This window comes from Capra hircus, chromosome 1 (genome assembly GCF_001704415.2).
Source record: "Capra hircus breed San Clemente chromosome 1, ASM170441v1, whole genome shotgun sequence".
Classification (NCBI taxonomy): Eukaryota; Metazoa; Chordata; class Mammalia; order Artiodactyla; family Bovidae; genus Capra; species Capra hircus.
This window is the reverse complement of record NC_030808.1, coordinates 96015872-96038961: the sequence shown is the minus strand read 5'-3', so window position 1 is coordinate 96038961 and position 23090 is coordinate 96015872. Positions and strand designations below refer to the sequence as shown.

At 39.8% G+C, this 23090-nt stretch overlaps 1 protein-coding gene across 1 annotated transcript in view; it reads right to left on the bottom strand.

Moving 5' to 3' along the window:
- SLC2A2 (solute carrier family 2 member 2) overlaps nt 997-23090 on the bottom strand; it is a 34983-nt gene continuing 12889 nt past the window's right edge. Inside the window, exons 4-11 of the mRNA XM_005675321.3 lie at nt 16134-16258; nt 12926-13041; nt 11896-12058; nt 11249-11436; nt 7412-7516; nt 3624-3725; nt 2570-2773; nt 997-2484 (exon numbers count right to left, since the gene is read on the bottom strand). Of these exons, the coding sequence (XP_005675378.2) occupies nt 2284-2484; nt 2570-2773; nt 3624-3725; nt 7412-7516; nt 11249-11436; nt 11896-12058; nt 12926-13041; nt 16134-16258 (1204 nt within the window). The 3' untranslated portion in view covers nt 997-2283. The remainder of the gene's footprint in view (nt 2485-2569; nt 2774-3623; nt 3726-7411; nt 7517-11248; nt 11437-11895; nt 12059-12925; nt 13042-16133; nt 16259-23090) is intronic.

Sequence of the window (23090 nt, the reverse complement as noted above, 5' to 3'; positions counted from 1 at the left end):
ATGTGAGGCATTCTCTTACTGTGTCTCAGAGTGCACGACAGTGCTGATCCTGTAGAAGGGAGCGGGGAAGAGGAAGTGAGAGGAAACCCCTGCACTGGTGTCAGGACAGTGGACAATACTAGATGTAGCTGATGAACGACCGGATCATGCTCCGAGCAAGTTAAGAGAAGATCACATTTGTAAGGATGTTTGACTATGAAAACGACTCCACAGATGTGATAGTGTATTACGAAAATTAACCATTCAAACTCACATCTAATTTCCCTGGGATTAACTCTAACTAATTAGTGTCAATCTTATTATATATTATGGTGAATATTGCTGAGAACCTAGGAGTTTGTATTATGTTAAGCTAGTTCCTTTCTTTTAGTATGAAGCTTTAACCGCTTATTTCATCTGAATGTTTCTTTTCAACTCGCTAGTATCTTTGCAAGGAAAAAATTGTGAAAGGGAAACAATACATGCTATTTACATTTCTCTGAGGCAGAAAACATCAGGGTCTGAATTTTGAGAATTTGTGCTCAGTCAGAAAAATTAATCAAAACTTAAAAGGGGTCTTGTGGGTTCTTTATTTTCTTACTTGTTGTTCAGTCACTAAGTCGTGTCTGACTCTTTGCGATCCCACGGACTATAGCCAACCAGTCTCCTCTGTCCATGGGGTTCTCTAGGCAAGAATGCTGGAGGGGGTAGCTATTTCTTTCTCTAGGGGATCTTCCTGACTCAGGGATTGAACCAGCATCTCCTGCTTTGGCAGGCAGATTCTTTACCACTGAGTCATCAGGGAAGTCCTAAACACTTACTACTTTATTCTAAATGAGATCAGGAATAGTGATTTGAATAAATCACATTCATCACCTATAAATATGTTAAATTTCTTTACTGGTGCAACTTTGGGCTTCTCAAAGGCCACCAGCATCCTGAAGAAGACAGGAGCCACGGGATGAGCCATTTTCCTGCTTCTGCCCGACTCCAAGTCCCTACTTTTCTTTTTTTTTAAACTGAGTTCACAGTTTAGGAAAAAAAGTTCTACCAAACTATCTAAGCTCACTTGGTGTCCTAGAACAGCTAAGGGAACATAGATAATCCCAAACTGGCCAAAAAGAAACAAAAATCAAAGTGAGAAAAAATAATTTCATGTTGCTTGGAATGTCAAATTACATAAAGGTAAACAACCTTGGTCAAAGAAAAAAAAGAAAAAAAAAGCAAACCCCCTCAAGTGTTCAGTATTTTTGTCCCACTCTTGAAAAGAACTTTTAAAAAGAGACTCTTCCATACATTAAAGCAAGTGTAAAAAGGATTGATTCAGTGCTCCACTTTGTGAGGAAAAGAGCCTGGAGATATTTCCGCTCCCTGCTAAGCCTTTGGTATCCTTCAGAACTCTATTTCCATAGTTGCAAAATTGACTGAGTGAAAGTCTGTTTAATCATCTGTGTATTTCCAATTTGTCTACATAGGTAAAAGCACTTAGTGCTTGGCACGTAAGTAGTATACAATAAATGTTAGCAATCGTAATAGAACAGCTTAGATAGCTCCATATACTGCCAAGGCAAAAAAGGAAACACCAAAAAGAATGATTGCTTTGTCTTTGGGAACTCAATCTTTCCAGGAAAATTAAATAAGGATTTTGATCAAGGCTGAAATTCAATGTTTTTGAATTTTCGGGAAGTCACCCTCAGGATCTTCCAACCCCACCTTTTCAACCTATTTTAAAACATAATAGTTCAGAAAATATTTTTTAACAAACAGAGCAATCTTTTGCTTCTAATTTCTAGCATTAGACTGCTGTATTTTCACTGTTTGAGTGTATTTTATAAGACAACTCAGAAAACCAGGCTGTGGTCAATAAAAAAGCAAAACAAAATATAGCTCAAGGGATTCAGCCAGCAAGGAATTAGCACAAGTTTATGATAGTTGTTATTATTAACGGATAACCTATGCTAAATGACCAAGCCATTTAGTGTTTAATTTTATAGAAACCGTTTGGTCATCAAAGTAACAGAAAAAAAATTTTTTTTGGTACTAAATGTACTTGCCAGTTAGTGTAACAAAATAAGCTAGACTTTTTGGTTTTCTTATAGTCTTACCACCCAACATAGATTCTTTAAGTTAAAAGAAAAAAATACTTTTTAGTAATATTTGATGATACTTCTGATCAGAGCCTATAAATTCTCTATAAAAAATAAAACAATACTTCAAGATACAGATATAAAATTCTCAAAAAAGTGTCATTTAAAAAACACTGCTTTCTTCCTGTTATTGTTCATGTCAAAAAGCAGGTTATCTCTACATGGTTTCTGTAGGTCCCAGGAATTCCATTTCTACAGCAGCTTTGGGCGTTTCAGCTGAACCCCTCTTCTTTCGGAACTCTGCTGCAATTTCCTCAAAGGATTTTCCTTTGGTTTCTGGAACTTTAAAAAATGTGAATAGAGTAAAGGCCAAGACCACACCAGCAAAAAGGAAAAACACATAAGGTCCGCAGAAGTCCTGCAGAGAAGAAACAGAGTTCCAGTTAGCAGCTGTTAAACCTTATCTTCTGTTCAGTAAGTTTGCGCAGAACTAGGCTGCTTACCGCAACGTACTGGAAACACAGAGCTATAATGAAATTGCCCGTCCAGTTGCTGAACGCAGCTATTGCTAAAGCAGCAGGGCGTGGTCCTTGACTGAAGAACTCAGCCACCATGAACCAGGGGATGGGGCCTGGCCCAATTTCAAAAAAACAGACAAAGAGGAAGATGGATGTCATGCTCACGTAACTCATCCAAGGCAATTTATTCTGAGGAGAAAAAATAAATAAATAAAAGTGGAACTGGGATCACTGACTGCTTCTTCCTGTAGCTAAGTCCTTGTTGAGTTCAGAGGGGACATAGCACTCTTCCTGACGTGCTTATGTTCAATTAAGTATAAGTTATTCTAGTTGTTCAGTTCAGTTCAGTTCAGTTGCTCAGTCGTGTCTGACTCTTTGCGACCCCATGAATCACAGCACGCCAGGCCTCCCTGTCCATCACCAACTCCTGGAGTTCACCCAAACTCATGTCCATCGAGTCAGTGATGCCATCCAGCCATCTCATCCCCTGTCATCCCCTTCTCCTCCTGCCCCCAATCCCTCCCAGCATCAGGGTCTTTTCCAATGAGTCGTAGATGAGTTTTTTTTCCCTTTTCCTAGTCTGAGTCATCCTTAAATCTTTTGAGCTATAAGAAATCCTCTGGATTCGGGTTTTCTCTGCCTCCTAGTCACTCTTTTTCTGTGGAAGAAGCAAAGCAAGGATCCAGTGACCTCTGCTTCTACTCATACCAAGGTCAGTAGACAGGATGTGCAACCACCCTGTAAAGTGGTGGAAGGGTCTAGGTACTTGTTCAAGGTCACACAAGCAGCCAAGTGGCAGAGCCAGGGTTGAAACCTGGTTGTTATACACCCTGCCTCTCCCGGGTGACAAGCACCATTTACTTGCTGATGTTCAGTCTTTAAACCCTGAAGCTAATTCTGTTTTTCTTCACATTTCTCTTTTGTTTTATATGCTGTTTCTCTTGCTTTATTTTGTTAAGTAAGTCTCAGATGTTTAACTTGGGGCTCAGAAGTGCTATCTTTGGGTAACCAAAAATCTGAGTGCAGGCACCAGACTCACCAGGAGCACAAGTCCCACCGACATGAAGATGGCACAAACAAACATTCCACTCATTCCAATTAGGAACAGAGAGCGTCGCCCTGCCTTCTCCACGAGGAACACCTAGGGAAGTTTTAAAACATAGTGGCTTTATACTTCAATAGTTTCTACTGCCAAAGAGATCTTTTAAATCTATACAGCTGAGAAGAAGCCATTCTATTATCCCATTTTGCAGATGTGGAATTAAGGAGGGAAGTGACTCTTGTCCAGAAAGGTAGAACTGGTCTCAGTGACCAGAGATGATTAACAGATGCTGTCTTCCTTTTGTCAGGTTGATTTGAACAGGTCATTCTAGAGAAAGAACCATAGCATTATCACCACCTGATGTTCATCACTTTGGGTGCAATAGTTAGAGACTGGACATCTTGGATGTCCAGTATTTCTTCTACCCTTAAAATATGAAAGTGAAAAGTGAAGTCACTCAGTCGTGTCTGACTCTTTGCCACCCGTGGACTGTAGCCCACCAAGCTCCTCGTCCATAGGATTCTCCAGGCAAGAATATTGGAGTGGGTTGCCATTTCCTTCTCCAAAAATAAAATATGAAGGGTCTACATAAACATGACATTAATTTCCCTTATGATAATTATCCTAAGTTCTAATTAAAAGCGTTTGAGCACTGCAGACTTCTGAAACAGTGCAATTATTGACGTGTCAACTATCATCATCCAACTTCCTTACTGCAAGCAAAGTCAAATTGTGACTGCTCAGGGGGAAAATACAGAACTTGATCATCTTACCAAAGAGGTCTGTATTTTTTTTGGTGAGCCTGAAAGTACTTGGTCTTGGTAATGAACTATCCATTTGAAAAGATAAGACTTTAAAGCAAAAGGTTAAAGTGCTTTTTTATCCTATTTTAGGAGACTTGGCATCAACTCCTTTGGGTCGGGATCTTTGCACTAATGTTTAAGATTTACAATTAGCGAGGACCAGAGATTGCTGAATAGACTCTGGCTTGATCCTTAGAATACTGCCAAGGTTGGTGAGTCAAACACACACAAAAATTACCTGTCATAATTTCTCACTTGGCTGTTCTCATAAATCTATCAGTAAATCAACAGCAGTCCAATACTCTTAGTGCAGTGAGCTTTGGCTCTGAAAATATCTGAGAAACATTTCTTTTCACTTACAGCGAAAACCCCTTTTTCTCAGGCTTTCAGATCCCTCCAGAGTGGTAAGCAAGGAACCCATATTTAATTGTTGAGAATGAAGTGGGAAAAACAAACCTTCCTCTAGTTCATAAAATTTCTCTCTATATTTTGACTGTTTCTATATTATGACTTTTAAAGTTGATTTGATGACACCATGTCAAGCCACCAAGGAAACTGGAGCATTTCTTCAGCAAAAGGGGCTCTCACTACATCTGTTTCTTCTATTTCTGAACAAGTATTACTGGTAGGATTATAAATTCTAAAACTACATGCCTTGAAAATTGAGTCAGTCTCCCTTGGGGCCAGGTGAGCACTGCCGCAGGGTGAGACTTGGTCAGGTCGTAGAGACCTGGATGCCTGACCTTAACTTCCATTTTCCCCACAGACAGTGTGTAGCACTCAGATCCTCAATGCCTACTTGGAGGCGCTCTTTCTCCTCTAGACCCATGCTGTCTTTCAGTTTGCTTCATATTTCTTTCTGTTTTGTTTTCTCACTCAAGATTACAGGTTTCCATCTACTGGATCATTAGTGGAAAAGAAAATACAAAATATAGAACATCATTCAGCATCAAGTTGAGAAAGTCTCTCTCTCCAAATACTCATTCAGAAAAAAAAAAAAAGCATTATATTCCCTCAAAATTGTTGAAACATTACTATGTTATCAGTACATATTCCTATTTGCACATCTTTATTTGAATGGATACACAGAATTCAGTAACATTGGCTGATTTTGGCAAGAGGTCTGGATGATTGAAAGGTTATCCTTTTGGTATTTCTTTGAACTTTAAAACTTTTCAAAAATAAATATAATTAAAAGTGTTAAATATTACTTGTAGTCCTGGAGAGTTCATTAGATGGCTGATTAGAGTTGACTTTTAAAATTATGTCACTCCTGCAAAAATGTTCACCGAATAAAAGGATGAGTTCTAAAAAGGTATATTCAAAATAATCAGGACACTATTTTCAGAACAACTCCTCCCACTCCATGGAGTTGGTGGGGTTGGAAGGGTGGACAACAATGGAATTTTACAGTAGTTTTCTTTTTAGGCATTCTTAGCGTTTGAATTGCCCTGATCTTGGTAACTTGATTCTTCACATAGCAAATCCCGTTACACATAAACTATTTTAATCACAATCTCTATATGAGAAAAATATGTTGAACTGAGATTTGCAAAAATATTATCTCAGGAGACAAAAGAATGCAAATAGTTGCTAGGATTCCATCCCAGTACCAATCCTTTATTGATTTGAGAGTGGCCTTTTGGGTTGAACAAGCATTAACTCTAAGGGCATAAGCACTGGTGTTCCCTTATTATCTGGTCTTCCTTCTCTTTCCAAGGTCCAGTTCTGTTTACTGTGGTCTGGACAAACTTGCCTTTTGATCTAGGTAGCAAGGCTGTAATTATTGACCACTCTAGGTAATAGTTAAAAGTCCATGTGCAGAAAATGAAAAACAAGTGATCCCATGAACTGTAGCCTGCCAGGCTCTTCTATCCATGGGATTCTCCACGCAAGAATACTAGAGCAGGTTGCCATTTCCTTCTCCAGGGAAACTTCCTGATCCAGGAATTGAACCCAGATCTCCTGTACTGCAGGCAGATGCTTTTCCAACTGAGCTACATGTGAAGCCTCAGAGCTGCCTGGAAGCTCTGCCCAATGACCTAACATCATAAGAATCTGCTCAATCAGTTTAATTTTGCTAGAGGCTTAGATATCTAATTGAGAGGACAATGTTTATTTTAAAAATTTTTTCCCCCTAAGATATCAGGATAAAAAATTTCAACCATGGGTAGGAATCAAGGTGGAAGATCCAGTACTGACAGAAATGACAAGCTGTTTGCTAATATCAGGGGCTTCCCAGGTAGGGCTTCCCAGGGTGCTTCTCTGCTTCCCTGGTGGCTCAAACAGTAAAGAATCTGCCCTGGATCCAGAAGATCCCCCAGAGAAGGGAATGGCAATTTGCTCCAGTATTCTTGCCTGGAGAATCCCATGGACAACAGTACATGGGGTCACAAAGAGTCGGATATGACTGAATGACTAACAGTTTCACACTTTCTTTCCCAGGTGGTGCAGTGGTAAAGAATCTGCTGCCAATGCAGGAGACGCAAGAGGGTTCGATCCCTGAGTTGGGAAGATTCCCCTGGAGTAGGAAATGGCAACCCACTCCAGTATTCATGCCTGGAAAATCCCAGAGGAGCCTGGTGGGCTACAGTCTATGGGGTTGCAAAGAGTCAGACACAACTAAGCATGCATACACACATTTGCTAATATTAAGGGACTTAAGTACAGAATAAAGGAGAAAAAGCCTAGGTATTTACACAAAAATACCAAGTGTCTTGTCCCCAAGTGAGTTCCTGATTCACAAGTGAGTGACAAATGACATCTTTGGGAGACAGGGATGCCTAATCAGTTATGCCTAATCTCACTACAATGGTTGGTTATTCACATCTGGCACTCTTCTTGTGACTCACATGGTTCTATCTACATATCCAGTACATGCAGACAATAAATCACAGGTTGCTTTTATGTTACAAGGGTTTTTTTCACTCCTATTCTGGACTGAGGAACAAGCAGAATATTTATTTAGAGTATTTCACTTACAGAGACAGCAGTGAAAACTGTGTTGACAGCACCAACTCCAATGGTTGCATAAACAGGTTGGCTGATTCCAGCTGTCTGGAAAATGCTGGTTGAGTAGTAAAATATCTGAAAGATGAGAATAGTTTAGCTTTAATCAAGAAGCCTAGTGCTAAGGCTTTAATGCAAGAATTATTTTAGGTTCTTTATTTTTTGAGTGTTTCAATGGAACCAGAGTTCCGAGAGATCCCAAAAGGTTTTATCATCCCTCTTCTTCCAGAAAAGGAGAAATCGCAATCTTCCTTTAGTGTGCAAAACTTCCAATCATTTAAACTATCCTTATATTCAGCTGAAAACTCTACATCTGCATCTAACATTTTTCAGTTTTAAAACTTTTTCTTAAAGTTAAAATACATGCAAAAAGGTACATATATCCTTTAAGTGTACAGCTCAATTAATTTTCACAAACTAAACACACCTGTGTCAGTTCAGTTCAGTTCAGTTGCTCAGTTGTGTCTGACTCTTTGTAAACCCATGAACTGCAGCATGCCAGGCCTCCCTGTCCATCACCAACTCCTGGAGTCCACCCAAACCTACGTCCGTTGTATCGGTGATGCCATCCAACCATCTCATCCTCTGTTGTCCCCTTCTTCTCCTGCCCCCAATCTTTCCCAGCATCAGGGTCTTTTCAAATGAGTCAGCTCTCTGCATCAGGTGGCCAAAGTACTGGAGTTCCAACGTCAGTCCCTCCACACCCAGGATTGATCTCCTTCTGATGGACTGGTTGGATCTCCTTGCAGTCCAAGAGACTCTCAATAGTCTTCTCCAATACCCCTGTATAATCTAGGTAAAAAATAAATCATTTCCTGGCTTCTGGAAGCCCCCTAAATGTCACCCTTTTTCTCAAAGGAAACTCTTTCAACTTCAGCCATTGTAGATAAATTTTGCCTAGCCTTGTACTTGATATAAGTGGAACTGCTTGATGTATATTTTATATCTGGCATCAACATTACCTTTGTGAGAATCATCCACATTGTTGCTTTGGCAGGCTGTTTATTATCACTGCTATTTAGAGTATTGTTGTAGTGATATACCACAATTTAGTTACCCATTCTACTATTTAGTTACCCATTCTACTGTTGATGGTTATTTAGGTAGTTATCATTAGAGTGATTATGAATAGTGCTTCTGTGAACATTCTATTCTAGTACAAGCCTTTTGGTAAAATATGTACACATTTACACTTAGGAATAGAATTGTTGGATCACAGTGTGTGTGTGTTCTCAGCTTTGACTGATACTACCAAATAGTTTTCCAAAGAAGTTGTGTTAATTTGCGCTCTTACCAGTGAAAAGGCAGAGGAACCAGAGCTCAAATCACCGAACATCCACTGGATCATCAAAAAAGCAAGAGAGCTCCAGAAAAACATTGACTTCCGCTTTATTGACTATGCCAAAGCCTTTGGCTGTGTGGATCACAGTAAACTGTGGAAAATTTTTAAGGAGATGGGAATACCAGACCACCTGACCTGTGTCCTGAGAAATGTTTAAGCAGGTCAAGAAGCAACAGTTGGAACTGGACAAGGAACAACAGACTGGTTTCAAATCGGGAAAGGAGTACATCAAGGCTGTATATTGTCACCCTGCTTATTTAATTTATATGCAGAGTACACCATGAGAAATGCTGGGCTGGATAAAGCACAAACTGGAATCAAGATTGCTGGGGGAAATATCAATAACCTCAGATATGCAGATGACACAACACTTATGGCAGAAAGCAAAGAAGAACTAAAGAGCCTCTTCACTAAAATGAAAGAGGAGAGTGAAAAAGTTGGCTTAAAACTCAACATTCAGAAAACGAAGATCATGGCATCTGGTCCCATCACTTCATGGGAAATAGATGGGGAAACAGTGACAGATTATTTTTTGGGGCTCCAAAATCACTGCAGATGGTGATTGCAACCATGAAATTAAAAGACGGAAAGGACAGAAGGAAAGTTATGACCAACCTAGACAGCATATTAAAAAGCAGAGATATTACTTTGCCAACAAAGGTCAGTCTAGTCAAAGCTATGGTTTTTCCAACAGTCATGTATGGACGTGAGAGTTGGACTATAAAGAAAGCTGAGCCCAGAAGAATTGATGCTTTTGAACTGTGATGTTGGAGAAAACTCTTGAGAATCTCTTGGACAGCAAGGAGATCCAACCAGTCCATCCTAAAGGAAGTCATTCATGAATATTCATTGGAAGGACTGATGCTGAAGATTAAACTCCAATACTTTGGCCATCTGAAGAACCGACTCATTTGAAAAGACCCTGATGCTGGGAAAGATTGAAGGTGGGGAGGAGAAGGGGACAACAGAGGATGAGATGGTTGGATGGCATCACCGACTCAATGGACATGAGTTTGAGTAAGCTCCGGGAGTTGGTGATGGACCGGGAGACCTGGTGTGTTGCAGTCCGTGAGGTCGCAAAGAGTTGGACACGACTGAGCAACTTTGAACTGAACTGAACCAGTGTGTATAAGAATTTTGGTTTCATTGCACTTAATCCAAAATTTTCCACTCATGTCAGTACACATGGAGAAATCTGATTCACAGCCTCCTTAAAAGCCTTATTATTAGCTACGTCTTTATGTGTATAACAGTCATTTTCTTTGGTTGTGTCATCCTCTGTCATTCCTTTCCTACAGCCTCGTCCTGCAGACAGGGCTGATGCAGAAGGACTGTTCAGACTGTGTTCAGTGAGGAATGGATTACTCACTGCACACTATCCTACCCAAAAGCCTCTGGTTCAACATTTCCTGGATGCCTCTAAGCCAGGCACTGGGATGGAAGCTAAAGCAGGGGCACTCAGAGAGATGAAGTGTTGTGCTCTTGGATACACACGCAGAGCTGAGAGAGAGGATACACACGCAGAGCTGAGAGAGAGCTCAGAGAGATTTGGTCTCTTAGATCCAAAGTTATAAAGAATTAAGAGATTAAAAAATCAACATCAAGGACCCTTAAAGGAGGATAGAGGCCAGAGCAGAGCATTCAGCTTGTGGAATGAGGCTCAGGTCTCCTTTTGCTTCACCTCAGGGGAAATGCTTTCTTTACTTCCTCTAAGTCTCTGCCCATCCATCAGTCACCCCCACAGTGTCTGTGAATCTGGGGTTGACTCGCTGTAGAAGCCCAAATCACATTTTTAACAGCACTAAATGGGGATAAGTGGTTTTAAAAATCTAGTTTCTTAACCAATGCTTAATTTTTTTCTTCTAGCAGCTAACCGTCATCAAGACAATTTTAGTCTGCATAACACAAAGATTTCAAAACCTAAAAGCTAGCTAGTTTAGTATTCAGTGTGTTCTTCAGTCATGTCTTTTCTATTACCCTCACTCACCAATATCATATCAGTCCCTTCTATTGTTTATTTTGTGTGCTGTCTCCGCAAACAATGAAAATATCTTGGATGACAGGAAACTTTGCACTAGGCTATCTGCTACACTTCATTTAAATAGATAGTAGGAACCATGAGTCTTACTGCCTAGGCTATCTGAAATCCTAAATTTGATACTCAACTCTAGAAGCCCCTGGTAATTCAGTCTTCTTGGTATATTTATTCTCCTTTGCCCTCTTTTGTATTTATTATGATTTGCCTTTTAATCTTCATCTTAATTGACATGCAGACCACTGATCACTGACATCTTTTAAAAATTGTAAGGTAATTTTAGAAAGCAGACGAGGCAAGGTAAAATTAATGCTCATTCAAGATATCTGTGATGTCAGCATTTTAACATGTCCTTTAGTTACTTAAACTCCTGTCCTCATCTGTCTTAATTCACTTTGCTCTTAAGAGTGAGGGAGGGTGTTCTTAAACTTACCCCATTGATTCCAGAAAATTGTTGAGCCGCATGCAGCATCAATGCCACTAGAATAGGCTGTCGGTAGCTGGCATTGGTGAAGAGCTGAATTATGGAGACTTTCTTTTCATTTGATGCTTCTTCCCTCTCTTTTCTCATCTCAGTGATGTCTTTGGTGACATCATCACTTCCTCTGAGTCTTTTCAAGCCTGTCCCCCAAAATGATCAGGTTGACACAACTCAGGTCAAATTTGTTATGCTAATGAAAGAACTACAGTTCTGCATAGCCCATTCTATTACCTAAGAGAATGGGTGTTGGAAATCCTTTCTTGTTAAATCCTGTCTTTGTATTTTTTAAGAAAGCAAAACGTTTGGCTTCATCTTATTCCTCATTATCACAGATGTATAATGTAGGGAAGATCTGTTAGAAGTCTCTGAGTTCAATACACTGCCTGTGGATTTTCTATTTGGGCTTGTGTGAACGTTTATGGTTGCAAAATGACAGGTACCAGTCATATTAAGTGATCATGCATATTCTTACATACAATCACTGACTTCATTTGAAAAGCATTGGTACCAATTTCATGAGTATCCATTCACGTGCAGTGTTTCTCATTAACTGATGATTCCAAAACAATAGGAAGAAAGGAAAACCACCACAGACTTACTTTTCTTTGCCTTGGCTTCCTCATCCAGCTTGATGTAAAGGTATCTGGGGCTTTCTGGACAGAAGAAGAGCAGCAGACATTGGAGAATGGCTGGCACAGCAGACAAACCAAGCAGGATGTGCCATAGCTCATGATTGCCCAGGATAAAGTCAAGGCCGACGATCTGAAAAGGCAGGGAGGAAGCATATCAACTGCACATCACTTTGGATCCGCCTTCTGAAAGAATTTGTTGAAAAAGCACATTGGCTATTTGATAGTAATTCCTGACCACTTTGATTCAAGTATGCGCAAGTATGCTTAACTAGTATGTCTCTCCTTAACTGATTTAGGGACTCTGTTTTACAAAGAGTTCACCTAGATTTGTTTTCATTAACTCCTATGGGACATTTAGGATAGAAATCGACCAAACTTTTAAGCACACATTTGATATCTAAAACAACAGCAAAAATCATGCATAACTTTGGACAATTACCCAGAACTTAAATAGAATGGGTTACATAGATAAAGCAATTACTCTGAGAGAACTAGTTTTGTGATCCCTATTGCAAAGTAGTTTATCCTCTGGATAGTCATAAAGTTTGAGGTTCTGAGGACTCCCTCTGAGAACACAGGAGAGAAGGAAAGAATAAGGTAACTGAACAAGAACTGCTACTGCAATCCTTTGCATTTTAAATCTGAGCAGGAAAGATGCTCAGAAAAAAGGAAACCCAGGCAGCCAAAATTTTGAAATTTTTTTCCCTTGAAATCTAAATGGAATAATTTAATTCTGGAATAGCTCCAGTAGTTAAGATGTGGCTTACCAGGTCACCTTCAGTGCCAACTCCACCACAACTTCCAGAGGAAAAGTGAGGTGTGGATTAGTAATATTTTAACTTTGAGCTAAAAAGCCTATGTCTCTGTACTGCCACCTCCAAGACCACTTGCGGAACTGTCTTTTCCTCTGTGCTGTTTTACAGTAAGAGTGGCCAGTCAGGGGGAGAGAAGCTGGGTAAATTACAGGATGGGTGAGGGAGGAGATGGGAGTTTTTACCTGACTAATAAGAATGCCCGTGACAACGGCCAGCTGATGAAGGGCACCAATAGCACCCCTGAGTGTGGTTGGAGCAATTTCACCAATGTACATTGGAACCAAGCCTGAAATTAGCCCTAAGTGAAACAAGAACATACTTGTTAAATTGTAATCAGGATGACATCAACAGCAGTAACCTTGTTTTAAGTACAGTCAGTATTCTTTGTGTGTTTATTGGAAGGAAGAGCCCTTGTCACCAATGGCAGACACGATTTATGGAAAGAATGTTTGTTGATGAGACTCCAAATGAAACTGTAGTTGGAGATATAAATAGGAGGAGATGGTTAGTCATTCATCTGGCAATTATTCATAGCATTGTCTTTATTTAGTTAAAAAATTCATGTTAATATTGAGTTTGTATCATGATGCCTTAGGTTATCTTCAGAAAAGAGATTGAAGAATGCTTTAACACTATTCTTAAAAATACAGTAATATTCTTACTCTAAAATCATGGGATTAATGGAAATTAGAACAAATCTATGCCAACCTCTTTACTTGATAAAGGTGAGAAATGACTTACCCAAGGTCACAGTGCAATAGAGTGTTAGCAGGAGAACAAAGCCCTTCTTGAGTTTCCACAGTGTGGAGGTGCCTCAAAGTTACACTTAAGAGTTGAGGGGCGGGGTGTGTAGAGAGGTGTTAGGGGTTAAGGGACTCAGGGGCTCTTCCCCCAATTACTCCAACCAGAGCAACCTAGCTTCTTTATTCTCTCTAAATAATGGGCTTCAGAAAAGATTTTATTTGAATAAAGACTTCTGATTCTTGCATGTGTGCTAAGTCGCTTCAGTTGCGTCTGACTCTTTGCGATCCTATGGACTGTAGCCTGCAAGGCTCCTCTGGCCATGGGATTCTCCAGGTAAGAATACTGGAGCGGGTTGCCATGTCCTCCTCCAGGGCATCTTCCCAACCCAGGGATTGAACCCACATTTCTTATGTCTCCTGCACTGGCAAGTGGGTTCTTTACCACTAGGGCCACCTGGGAAGCCCTCTGCTGCTTAAAAGAAAACAAAATTTTGAAAATTTCTCAGCTGTTATGCCTTCTGTAGTTTTCCTAGATGCAGATGTAACCAGTCATGATGAAAATGGTGGAGAATCTAGCCATTTGCTAAGAGCATAAAAAGATCAGAGACTAGTCAAGGAGCAAAACTGAATGCAATGTTTGGCATTTTCTGAAAATGAGATTTGTCAGAGGCTTCCTCTTAGATATACTGTGGGCCTATCAAATGGAAATGTATGGTCTTTGTATAAAAGATGCTTTTGAGAATTGTTTCAATATTTTTTTAATGCTTCAAATTGTTCTTAATATCCCATGAACATTTGCATGGCTGATACAGCATCTAAATTTCTGCTTTTACATGCAACTCTACTGTGTGGTCTGTTGATCTTAAAGAAGCAGGGGGAAAAAAATAAAAAATAAACTTTGTTTGGTCCTATTCTGGGCTGTAGTATTTTTGTTAAAGCCAAACATACCTCAAGAACAGAAAATGCAGATAAGCTCATAGGTCTGAAGTCTTCAGTCTAACGCTCTCTCCAACTGAGCTGTTTTGGCCACCTGGTCTGAAGTCTTATGAACTCTAAATCAAATTGTATTTTCTATTAATTTTTATTAATTTATTTTCATTAATTTTTAGCTATTTGAATGTTCATAATAAGATCAGACATAATTTTAGAAGGTGCTTGGAGAGTACAAGTTACTTAGTTATGATAGTAATAGGTTGCTACACACTGTATATAACATTTATTTTCAACTTTACTAAAAATCTTTTATAATTTTTTTTCTTATTGTATTTCAAAAAGCAGAGAGAAAATAAAGAAGAATCTTGATTTGCAACTCTTTGATGGTGTTATTAGTTGCATTTTACAGTCAAGTGAAACTGAATTTGAGTCTTCAAAACTGTAAGAAAACAAATTTGTGTTGTCTTAAGTCACTAAGTTTGAAGTAATTCATTAGAGCAGTAAGGGGGAACTAATACTGAGGAGGAAATCGAGCCTTCTATTTAATTACTAAGGCCAGACCAAGACAGTGCCAGAATTGACGCATTCTGAATCCAAAGCTCTTCCCATAAGTGAGTTGCCTCTTCACCTTGATCAAGCTATCATTTCAGTTATTTGTATTAACATTGAAAATAACAAGAAGAGCCATTTAATTAAATAATCTTAGGTTTTTATTTCGAGCCTCCCTGGTATCTCAGCTGGTAAAGAATCTGCCTGCAATACAGAAGACCAGACTTTTGGTTCAACCAATCATTGACGATGCACAGAATTGTAGTCTTTCCTCTTTTTCAGGTAAAAGTGTTAAAAATACTTCATACAGCATTTTGTGCCATCACCTTCCCTCTCTCACCCGCAACGGTTATTATTAGTGGCTGTGATTTGGGACAACGGGTATTACTGGGATTGAGGAACAAAAGATTTGACTATTTTAGAGAATGGACTATCCTCCCTTTCTTTAGGCTGCTGCTGGTAAATTGCTTCAGGAAGAATGAAGAGCTGTTTCCAAGAAATAGTGATTCAGATATTTAGATGGGAAAAGCAGCTTTCCACCATTCTGAACTCCTCTACCAGCTGCTTCTGCCTGAGCCCCTCTCCCTATGGCCACCTTCACTTTAACACTTGGACCAGCCAAGTGCGGAAGCAGATAGGGTAAGGGAGTGTGGCCTGAGAGATGGGCCAGAGCATCAAGGTCTTTCCAGATAGGATGGACAGAGACATCAGTAGCCAGGCAGGCCATAAGGGTAGAGTTAGGGGTTCTGGGCATAGCAGTCTTCCAGTGTCTACTGAACAACATAAGTAATAATAACAGCTAGCTGTAGTCAGATTTTATGCTGAACATTTTGCACATATTCTCAAAAGCTCCCCCACGAGGTAGATATTATTATCCTTCTCATTTAATGGATAAGAAAACCAAGAGTTAACTAATTTGTCTTGGAGCATATGACTAGAAATGATGTCATTGCTTTGGATAAGAACATCTCATTACAACTCCACTTACTGGTCCCAAACCTCCCTGACTCAGAACTGAAACTTTGTGCTATTGCCTTTCTTTTTTGTGATGTCACCTTATGCTCAAAAAATTCCCTACATGTAACCACATCTACCTTGAGAATAATTTTCAGATGTACATACGTGTTTGTGTGGAAGGGTGTGTGTGTGTGTGTGCACGACTTACCACAGTAGAGTCCTGATATGCCTCTTCCTGAAATTATAAGAATGTGAGATGGTCCCAATTTCGAAAACCCCATCAAGAGAGCTCCAACTAATGAAAGAATGTTTGCTACCAACAGGGCTTTGATTCTGAAAATTTGAAAAGCAAGGATTATAAATTTAGCATTGAAACTTGATAAAAAGGATTTGCTTTCAGAGCATGCTGAGATTTTTACCAAAGAGTGATTATTTTAATTTTGTTGATAGAGCTAGTTGGGGAATCTTAAACCATGATTGCTACTTTGATTTGTCTATGTGTTAAAGCATTAACAACACATAATATTTTTAATGAGAGAATTTGGGTTGCATGTACCTAATCTCCACATTTTGATAGAGATGATTCAATTGTGATGATGACTAGTTTGCTTTAAGATAACACTTCTGAGACCGTTTTAAATAGTTAACAATTAGTTTTCTACATGCTGACTGTTTTGAAGAATAAACGCCTGGTGATAGTTAAATTTAACTCTGTAGCTGTAACCTACGACACTGACACTTTTTTTTCTTTTAATGGTACAAGGTTTTAGCTGCTATAGATCATGAAAGAACTTTAAAAGTTAAGTTCTCTTTAGTATAAATTATTTGGAAGTAGACCTTATCAGAGAACTATAATTATTCATATTTTATCAATATATGCCAGCATATTTCCAGAATCTATGAATCAATGTCAACCAATGCAAAATACATAGTAAAGATGATAATAGCAAAAAACACCACCATTTTCAAAATTGATCAAACAAATATTGACGTTTGCAGGTATCTGATACTCTTCTTCCTGTTAAATGGGAAAGTGATGTACACAAAAACCTTCTTCAAAGTTCAGTCAATGATGATAAGGCCAATAAAAGAACCTGAGTGAATAAATGTGAAGATTTGTCCCACAAAGAAACATAAGTATCTTGTTGCATTCTGTTTCAGTGTTTCAAACTTTGATAGGTGAGCTTTTCTTAAACAAGTATCTTAAACACCAAGCAGATTGTTTTTTTCCAGAAGAATAAAACTATGTAATCTCATATTCATTTTCCCAACAATTCATGTGATGAGCTGGATAATACCCCACAATAGTCAACATTGTAATCTTCAGATCCTGGGAATATATCACTTTATATGGTAAAGGGATTTTGCAGATATGATTTAGGATTAAATTGGATAATCTCTTCATCTGAAAATTGGGCCCAATGATGTACCTATATTAAGAAGGCAGAAGAGAAGGTGATGAGATGAAAGAAATAAAGCTTTGTAATGATGTGCTTTGAAAATGGAGGAAGAGGCCACAGAAAAGGACAGAGCTGGCCACCAGAAGCTGGGGAAGGGTAAGGAAATGGACCCTTCCTTATAACCTCCAGAAGGAATAGGTCCTGCTGACACCTTGACTTCTGCCAATGAAACTGAATTTGGTTCTCTAGAACTGTAAGGAAACAAACTTGTGTTGTTTTAAGCCACTAAGTTTGTAATAATTCATTAGGGCAGTAACGGGAAACCAGTATATGGAATGGAGAAGGAAATGGCACCCCACTCCAGTGTTCTTGCCTGGAGAATCCCAGGGACGGGGGAGCCTGGTGGGCTGCTGTCTATGGGGTCGCACAGAGTCGGACGCGACTGAAGTGACTTAGCAGCAGCAGCAGCAAGCAGTATATGGAAATTATCAACACCCCAGAGGCAGGTGGATAGAGTGATTTAGAGCTGACCAGCTTCAGAACTGGAGAGTAGACAAACATAGGGGTGTTTCTCTATGAAGTTTTTTCTCTACACAAGGACAGAGGGTAGGCAAATTCAGTAAGTTATCTTAGGAAATTGTTACTAGCTAGCTGATAATATATTCTAGTAGGGGAAAAAAGAGAAAAAGTCATGCCAGAGACAGATAGCCTGAAAGTGTTTTTGATACCAGATTGCTCTCAAGTCCCTCTTCCTTACCACCAGTGGTTGCTGGAGCATTCTATACAACTTAAAGGATTTTAACTTCCACTCAGATGTGAGAAAGAGCCACGAATAAATAATCTAAAAATACACGAAATGGTTGAATCAGGGAGAAAGAAATATAGGTCTATTTCTTTAAAGCTGCTCTGAATGCTTCTGTTAGCATAAGTTTCTTCTTCATTATCATCACCTACATTTGCTCCCTGCTCACTTTGTGGCAGGCAGTGTCCTAAACCTTTTATATTCATTTTCATTTAATCCTCACAATAATGCCACAAAAGGAGGTGTTTTTTCCCCCCACATAGCAGATGCAAGGAAATATCTTAGAGAACCGAGGTAACTTGCTCATTAAGTTACAGAGCTGGGACTTGATCTCTGTGAAACCAAAGGTTAATGCTTGATTTTGGTCAGTTCCATTTTTGGTTCAAAAGGAAGAACACATTCAAAGGCAGCAAGCTATGTATATCTTCCTTCACTCATGGTAACGTAGACTGTCCAGATCATGGTCTCCCCCACCTTACCCTGGTCCTTAAATTTTAAGGAAAATTTGACCTCGAGAACCCAAATCTATACCAACTTTGACCTTAAGAACCCAAATAGTGGCCACAGATACCTATTAACACAATTATAAGCAAAGGCTTTTTTTAAAGCAGTAATGGAATAGTACATTTTTTATTTGTTTACTTTTCATGAGTAGAGCAATGATCCTGGCAATAGGGATAATCATGTCATTTCTCAGTGACTTTTCCTAGGAAAATAGTTTTTTTATAGAAACTCAACAGTTTTGTGTTAATTTTGAAGTTAAATGATTAGTTTCAGGGCTGTTCTCAAGGAAGCGAGCATTTTTCATTTTTCTACTGAAAGCTAGAATAAACTTTGCTTTTAATCCACCACAAATAATTTAATAAATCATAATTTGACATTGTTTTGGGGTATGACCATTGTCAATGCTAGATCCTAAGACTTGAGAAGATGTGCATTCTGTTTCCATCAGCAGGACACTAAATGTAGAGTGAGTCACTGAACTGTTAGACTCTTATCTCTAAATGAGGGACAAGGGCTTACATTTTTTTCCTTCAGTGATGAGAAGTATAAAACATCAACAACTGCTAAAAGAATTGGTCTGTCCATGTTTAAAAATTTAATTTAGTTTTAATTTTATTTATTGTAGAGATAAGTAATCTAGAAAAATTTCCAATTACTGCTTAAACTTGGTTCAAACTGAAATAATTTTTTTAAAAATTTAAAATAACTAAAGCCAGTTAATGACCTGCATAATTTATGAATACTGATTTATAAAGTTCAGCTAAGGGGCTTCCCTGGTGGCTCAGTGGTAAAGAATCTGCTTCCAGTGCAGGAGACATAGGTTCGATCCCTGGTCTGGGAGAATCCCACATGCCTGGGAACATCTAAGCCCCTGAGCACAACTATTGATCCTGGGTTCTAGACCCCGGGAGCCACAACTGTTGAGTCCATGCACTGCAGTTACGGAAGCCCTCGCATCCTGGAGCCCATGCTCCACAAGAAGAGAAGCCACCGCGATAAGCAGCCCACACACCACAACTAAGGAACAGCCTTCGCCACAGTGAAGACCTAGCATAGCCAAAAATAGAGAAAATCATTTTAAAAAACAGCTCAGCTAAATACCAGTAATTTGATAAAATTTGAAAAACTGACCATTTTCTTTTATGGTAGAGGGAAGTCCCTTTCAAATAAGAATAAAACTTGTGTTTCTGTGCTACCTATTAGTTTGCAAAAATTGTTACAGTCTTATGAAAAGCTCCAGTACAAAAGGAAGAAATTCCAAAGAATAGCAAGAAGACATAAGAAAGCCTTCTTCAGTGATCAAGGCAAAGAAATAGAGGAAAAGAACAGAATGGGAAAGACTAGAGATCTCTTCAAGAAAATCAGAGATACCAAGGGAACATTTCATGCAAAGATGGGCTCGATAAAGGACAGAAATGGCATGGAGCTAACAGAAGCAGAAGATATTAAGAAGAGGTGGCAAGAATACACAGAAGAACTGTACAAAAAAGATCTTCATGACCCGGGATAATCACGATGGTGTGATCACTCATCTAGAACCAGACATCTTGGAATGTGAAGTCAAGCGGGCCTTAGAAAGCATCACTATGAACAAAGCTAGTGGCTGCTGCTGCTGCTAAGTCGCTTCAGTCGTGTCCGACTCTGTGTGACCCCATAGACGGCAGCCCACCTGGCTCTCCCATCCCTGGGATTCTCCAGGCAAGAACACTGGAGTGGGTTGCCATTTCCTTCTCCATTGCATGAAAGTGAAAAGTGAATGTGAAGTCACTCAGTCGTGTCTGACTCTTAGCGACCCCATGGACTGCAGCCTATCAGGCTCCTCCGTCCACAGAATTTTCCAGGCAAGAGTACTGGAGTGGGTTGCCATTGGAGGTGATGGAATTCCAGTGGAGCTATTTCAAATCCTGAAAGATGATGCTGTGAAAGTGCTGCACTCAATATGCCAGCAAATTTGGAAAACTCAGCAGTGGCCACAAGACTGGAAAAGGTCAGTTTTCATTCCAATCCCAAAGAAAGACAGTGCCAAAGAATGCTCAAACTACCCCACAATTGCACTCATCTCACATGCTAGTAAGGGAAGGGAAGGGAAAGTCGCTCAGTCGTGTCTGACTCTTTGCGACCCCATTGACTGTAGCCTACCAGGCTTCTCAGTCCATGGGATTTTCCAGGCAAGAGTACTGGAGTGGGTTGCCATTTCCTTCTCCAGGGGATCTTCCCGACCCAGGGATCGAACTCAGGTCTCCTGCATTGTAGGCAGACATGCTAGTAAAGTAATGCTCAAAATCCTCCAAGCCAGGCTTCAGCAATACGTGAACCGTGAACTTCCTCATGTTCAAGCTGGTTTTAGAAAAGGCAGAGGAACCAGAGATCAAATTGCCAACATCAGCTGGATCATGGAAAAAGCAAGAGAGTTCCAGAAAAACATCTATTTCTGATTTATTGACTATGCCAAAGCCTTTGACTGTGTGGATCACAATAAACTGTGGAAAATTCTGAAAGAGATGGGAATACCAGACCACCTGAACTGCCTCTTGAGAAACCTGTATGCAGGTCAGGAAGCAACAGTTAGAACTGGACATGGAACAATAGACTGATTCCAAATAGGAAAAGGAGTACGTCAAGGCTGTATATTGTCACCCTGCTTATTTAACGTCTATGCAGAATACATCATGAGAAATGCTGGACTAGAAGAAACACAAGCTGGAATCAAGATTGCCGGGAGAAATATCAGTAACCTCAGATATGCAGATGACACCACCCTTATGGCAGAAAGTGAAGAGCCACTAAAAAGCCTCTTGATGAAAGTGAAAGAGGAGAGTGAAAAAGTTGGCTTAAAGCTCAACATTCAGAAAACGAAGATCATGGCATCTGGTCCCATCACTTCATGGGAAATAGATGGGGAAACAGTGGAAACAGTGTCAGACTTTATTTTTGGGGGCTCCAAAATCACTGCAGAGGGTGACTGCAGCCATGAAATCAAAAGACACTTACTCCTTGGAAGGAAAGTTATGACCAACCTAGATAGCATATTCAAAAGCAGAGACATTACTTTGCCGACTAAGGTCTGTCTAGTCAAGGCTATGGTTTTTCCAGTAGTCATGTATGGATGTGAGAGTTGGACTGTGAAGAAGGCTGAGCACCGAAGAATTGATGCTTTTGAATTGTGGTGTTGGAGAAGACTCTTGAGAGTCCCTTGGACTGCAAGGAGATCCAACCAGTCCATTCTGAGGGAGATCAGCCCTGGGATTTCTTTGGAAGGACTGATGCTAAAGCTGAAACGCCAGTACTTTGGCCACCTCATGCGAAGAGTTAACTCATTGGAAAAGACTCTGATGCTGGGAGGGATTGTGGGCAGCAGGAGAAGGGGACGACAGAGGATGAGATGGCTGGATGGCATCAGTGACACGATGCACGCGAGTCTGAGTGAACTCCGGGAGTTGGTGATGGACAGGGAGGCCTGGCGTGCTGTGATTCATGGGGTCGCAAAGAGTTGGACACAACTGAGTGACTGAACTGAACTGAATAACCAAAGAGGGAAAACTATAATTTAAAGTAGGAATTTTAATAATTAAATGAATTGTAACCCAGTACACCAATGCAGGAGAAGTAAGAGATGCAGGTTCAGACCCTGGGTTGGCAAAATCCCGGGGAGAAGGGCATGGCAGCCCACTTCACTATTCTTGCCTGGAGAATCCCATGGACAGAGGAGCCTGGTGGGCTACAACAGTAGAGTCATGAAGAGTTGGACACGACTGAGCACACGCATTACTAAGGTATTTACCTAAATCATTTAGATCTTTACAAGTTTTTGCATTTTCTAATTTTTCCATATTTGCATATTTTTATCATCAGAGAAAAGTGCTAAAGAAAAAAGTGGATGCAAAGACCAGAAAATAAATATAAAGAAATAACTGTTTGATTTTCTATTTTATTTCCTGTCTATCAATAACATCAGATATGCAGATAACACCCTTATGGCAGAAAGTAAAGGGGAACTAGAGCCTCCTGATGAAAGTGAAAGAGGAGAGTGAAAAAACTCGCTTAAAACTCAGCATTCAAAAAACTAAGATCATGGCATTGGGTCCCATCACTTCATGGCAAATGGGTGGGGAAACAATGGAAACAGTGACAGACTTTATTTTCTTTGGCTTCCAAATCACTGCAGATGGTGACTACAGCCATGAAATTAAAAGACGCTTGCTCCTTGGAAGAAAAGCTATGACAAACCTAGACAGCATATTAAAAAGCAGAGACATTACTTTACCGACAAAGGTCCATATAGTCAAAGCTATGGTTTTTCCAGTAGTCATGTATGGATGTGAGAGTTGGACCATAAAGAAGGCTGAGCACCCAAGAATTGATGCTTTTGCACTGTGGTGTTGGCGAAGACTCTTCAAAGTCCCTTGGGCTGCCAGTTCTGAATATTCACTGAAAACACTGATGCTGAAGTTGAGGCGCC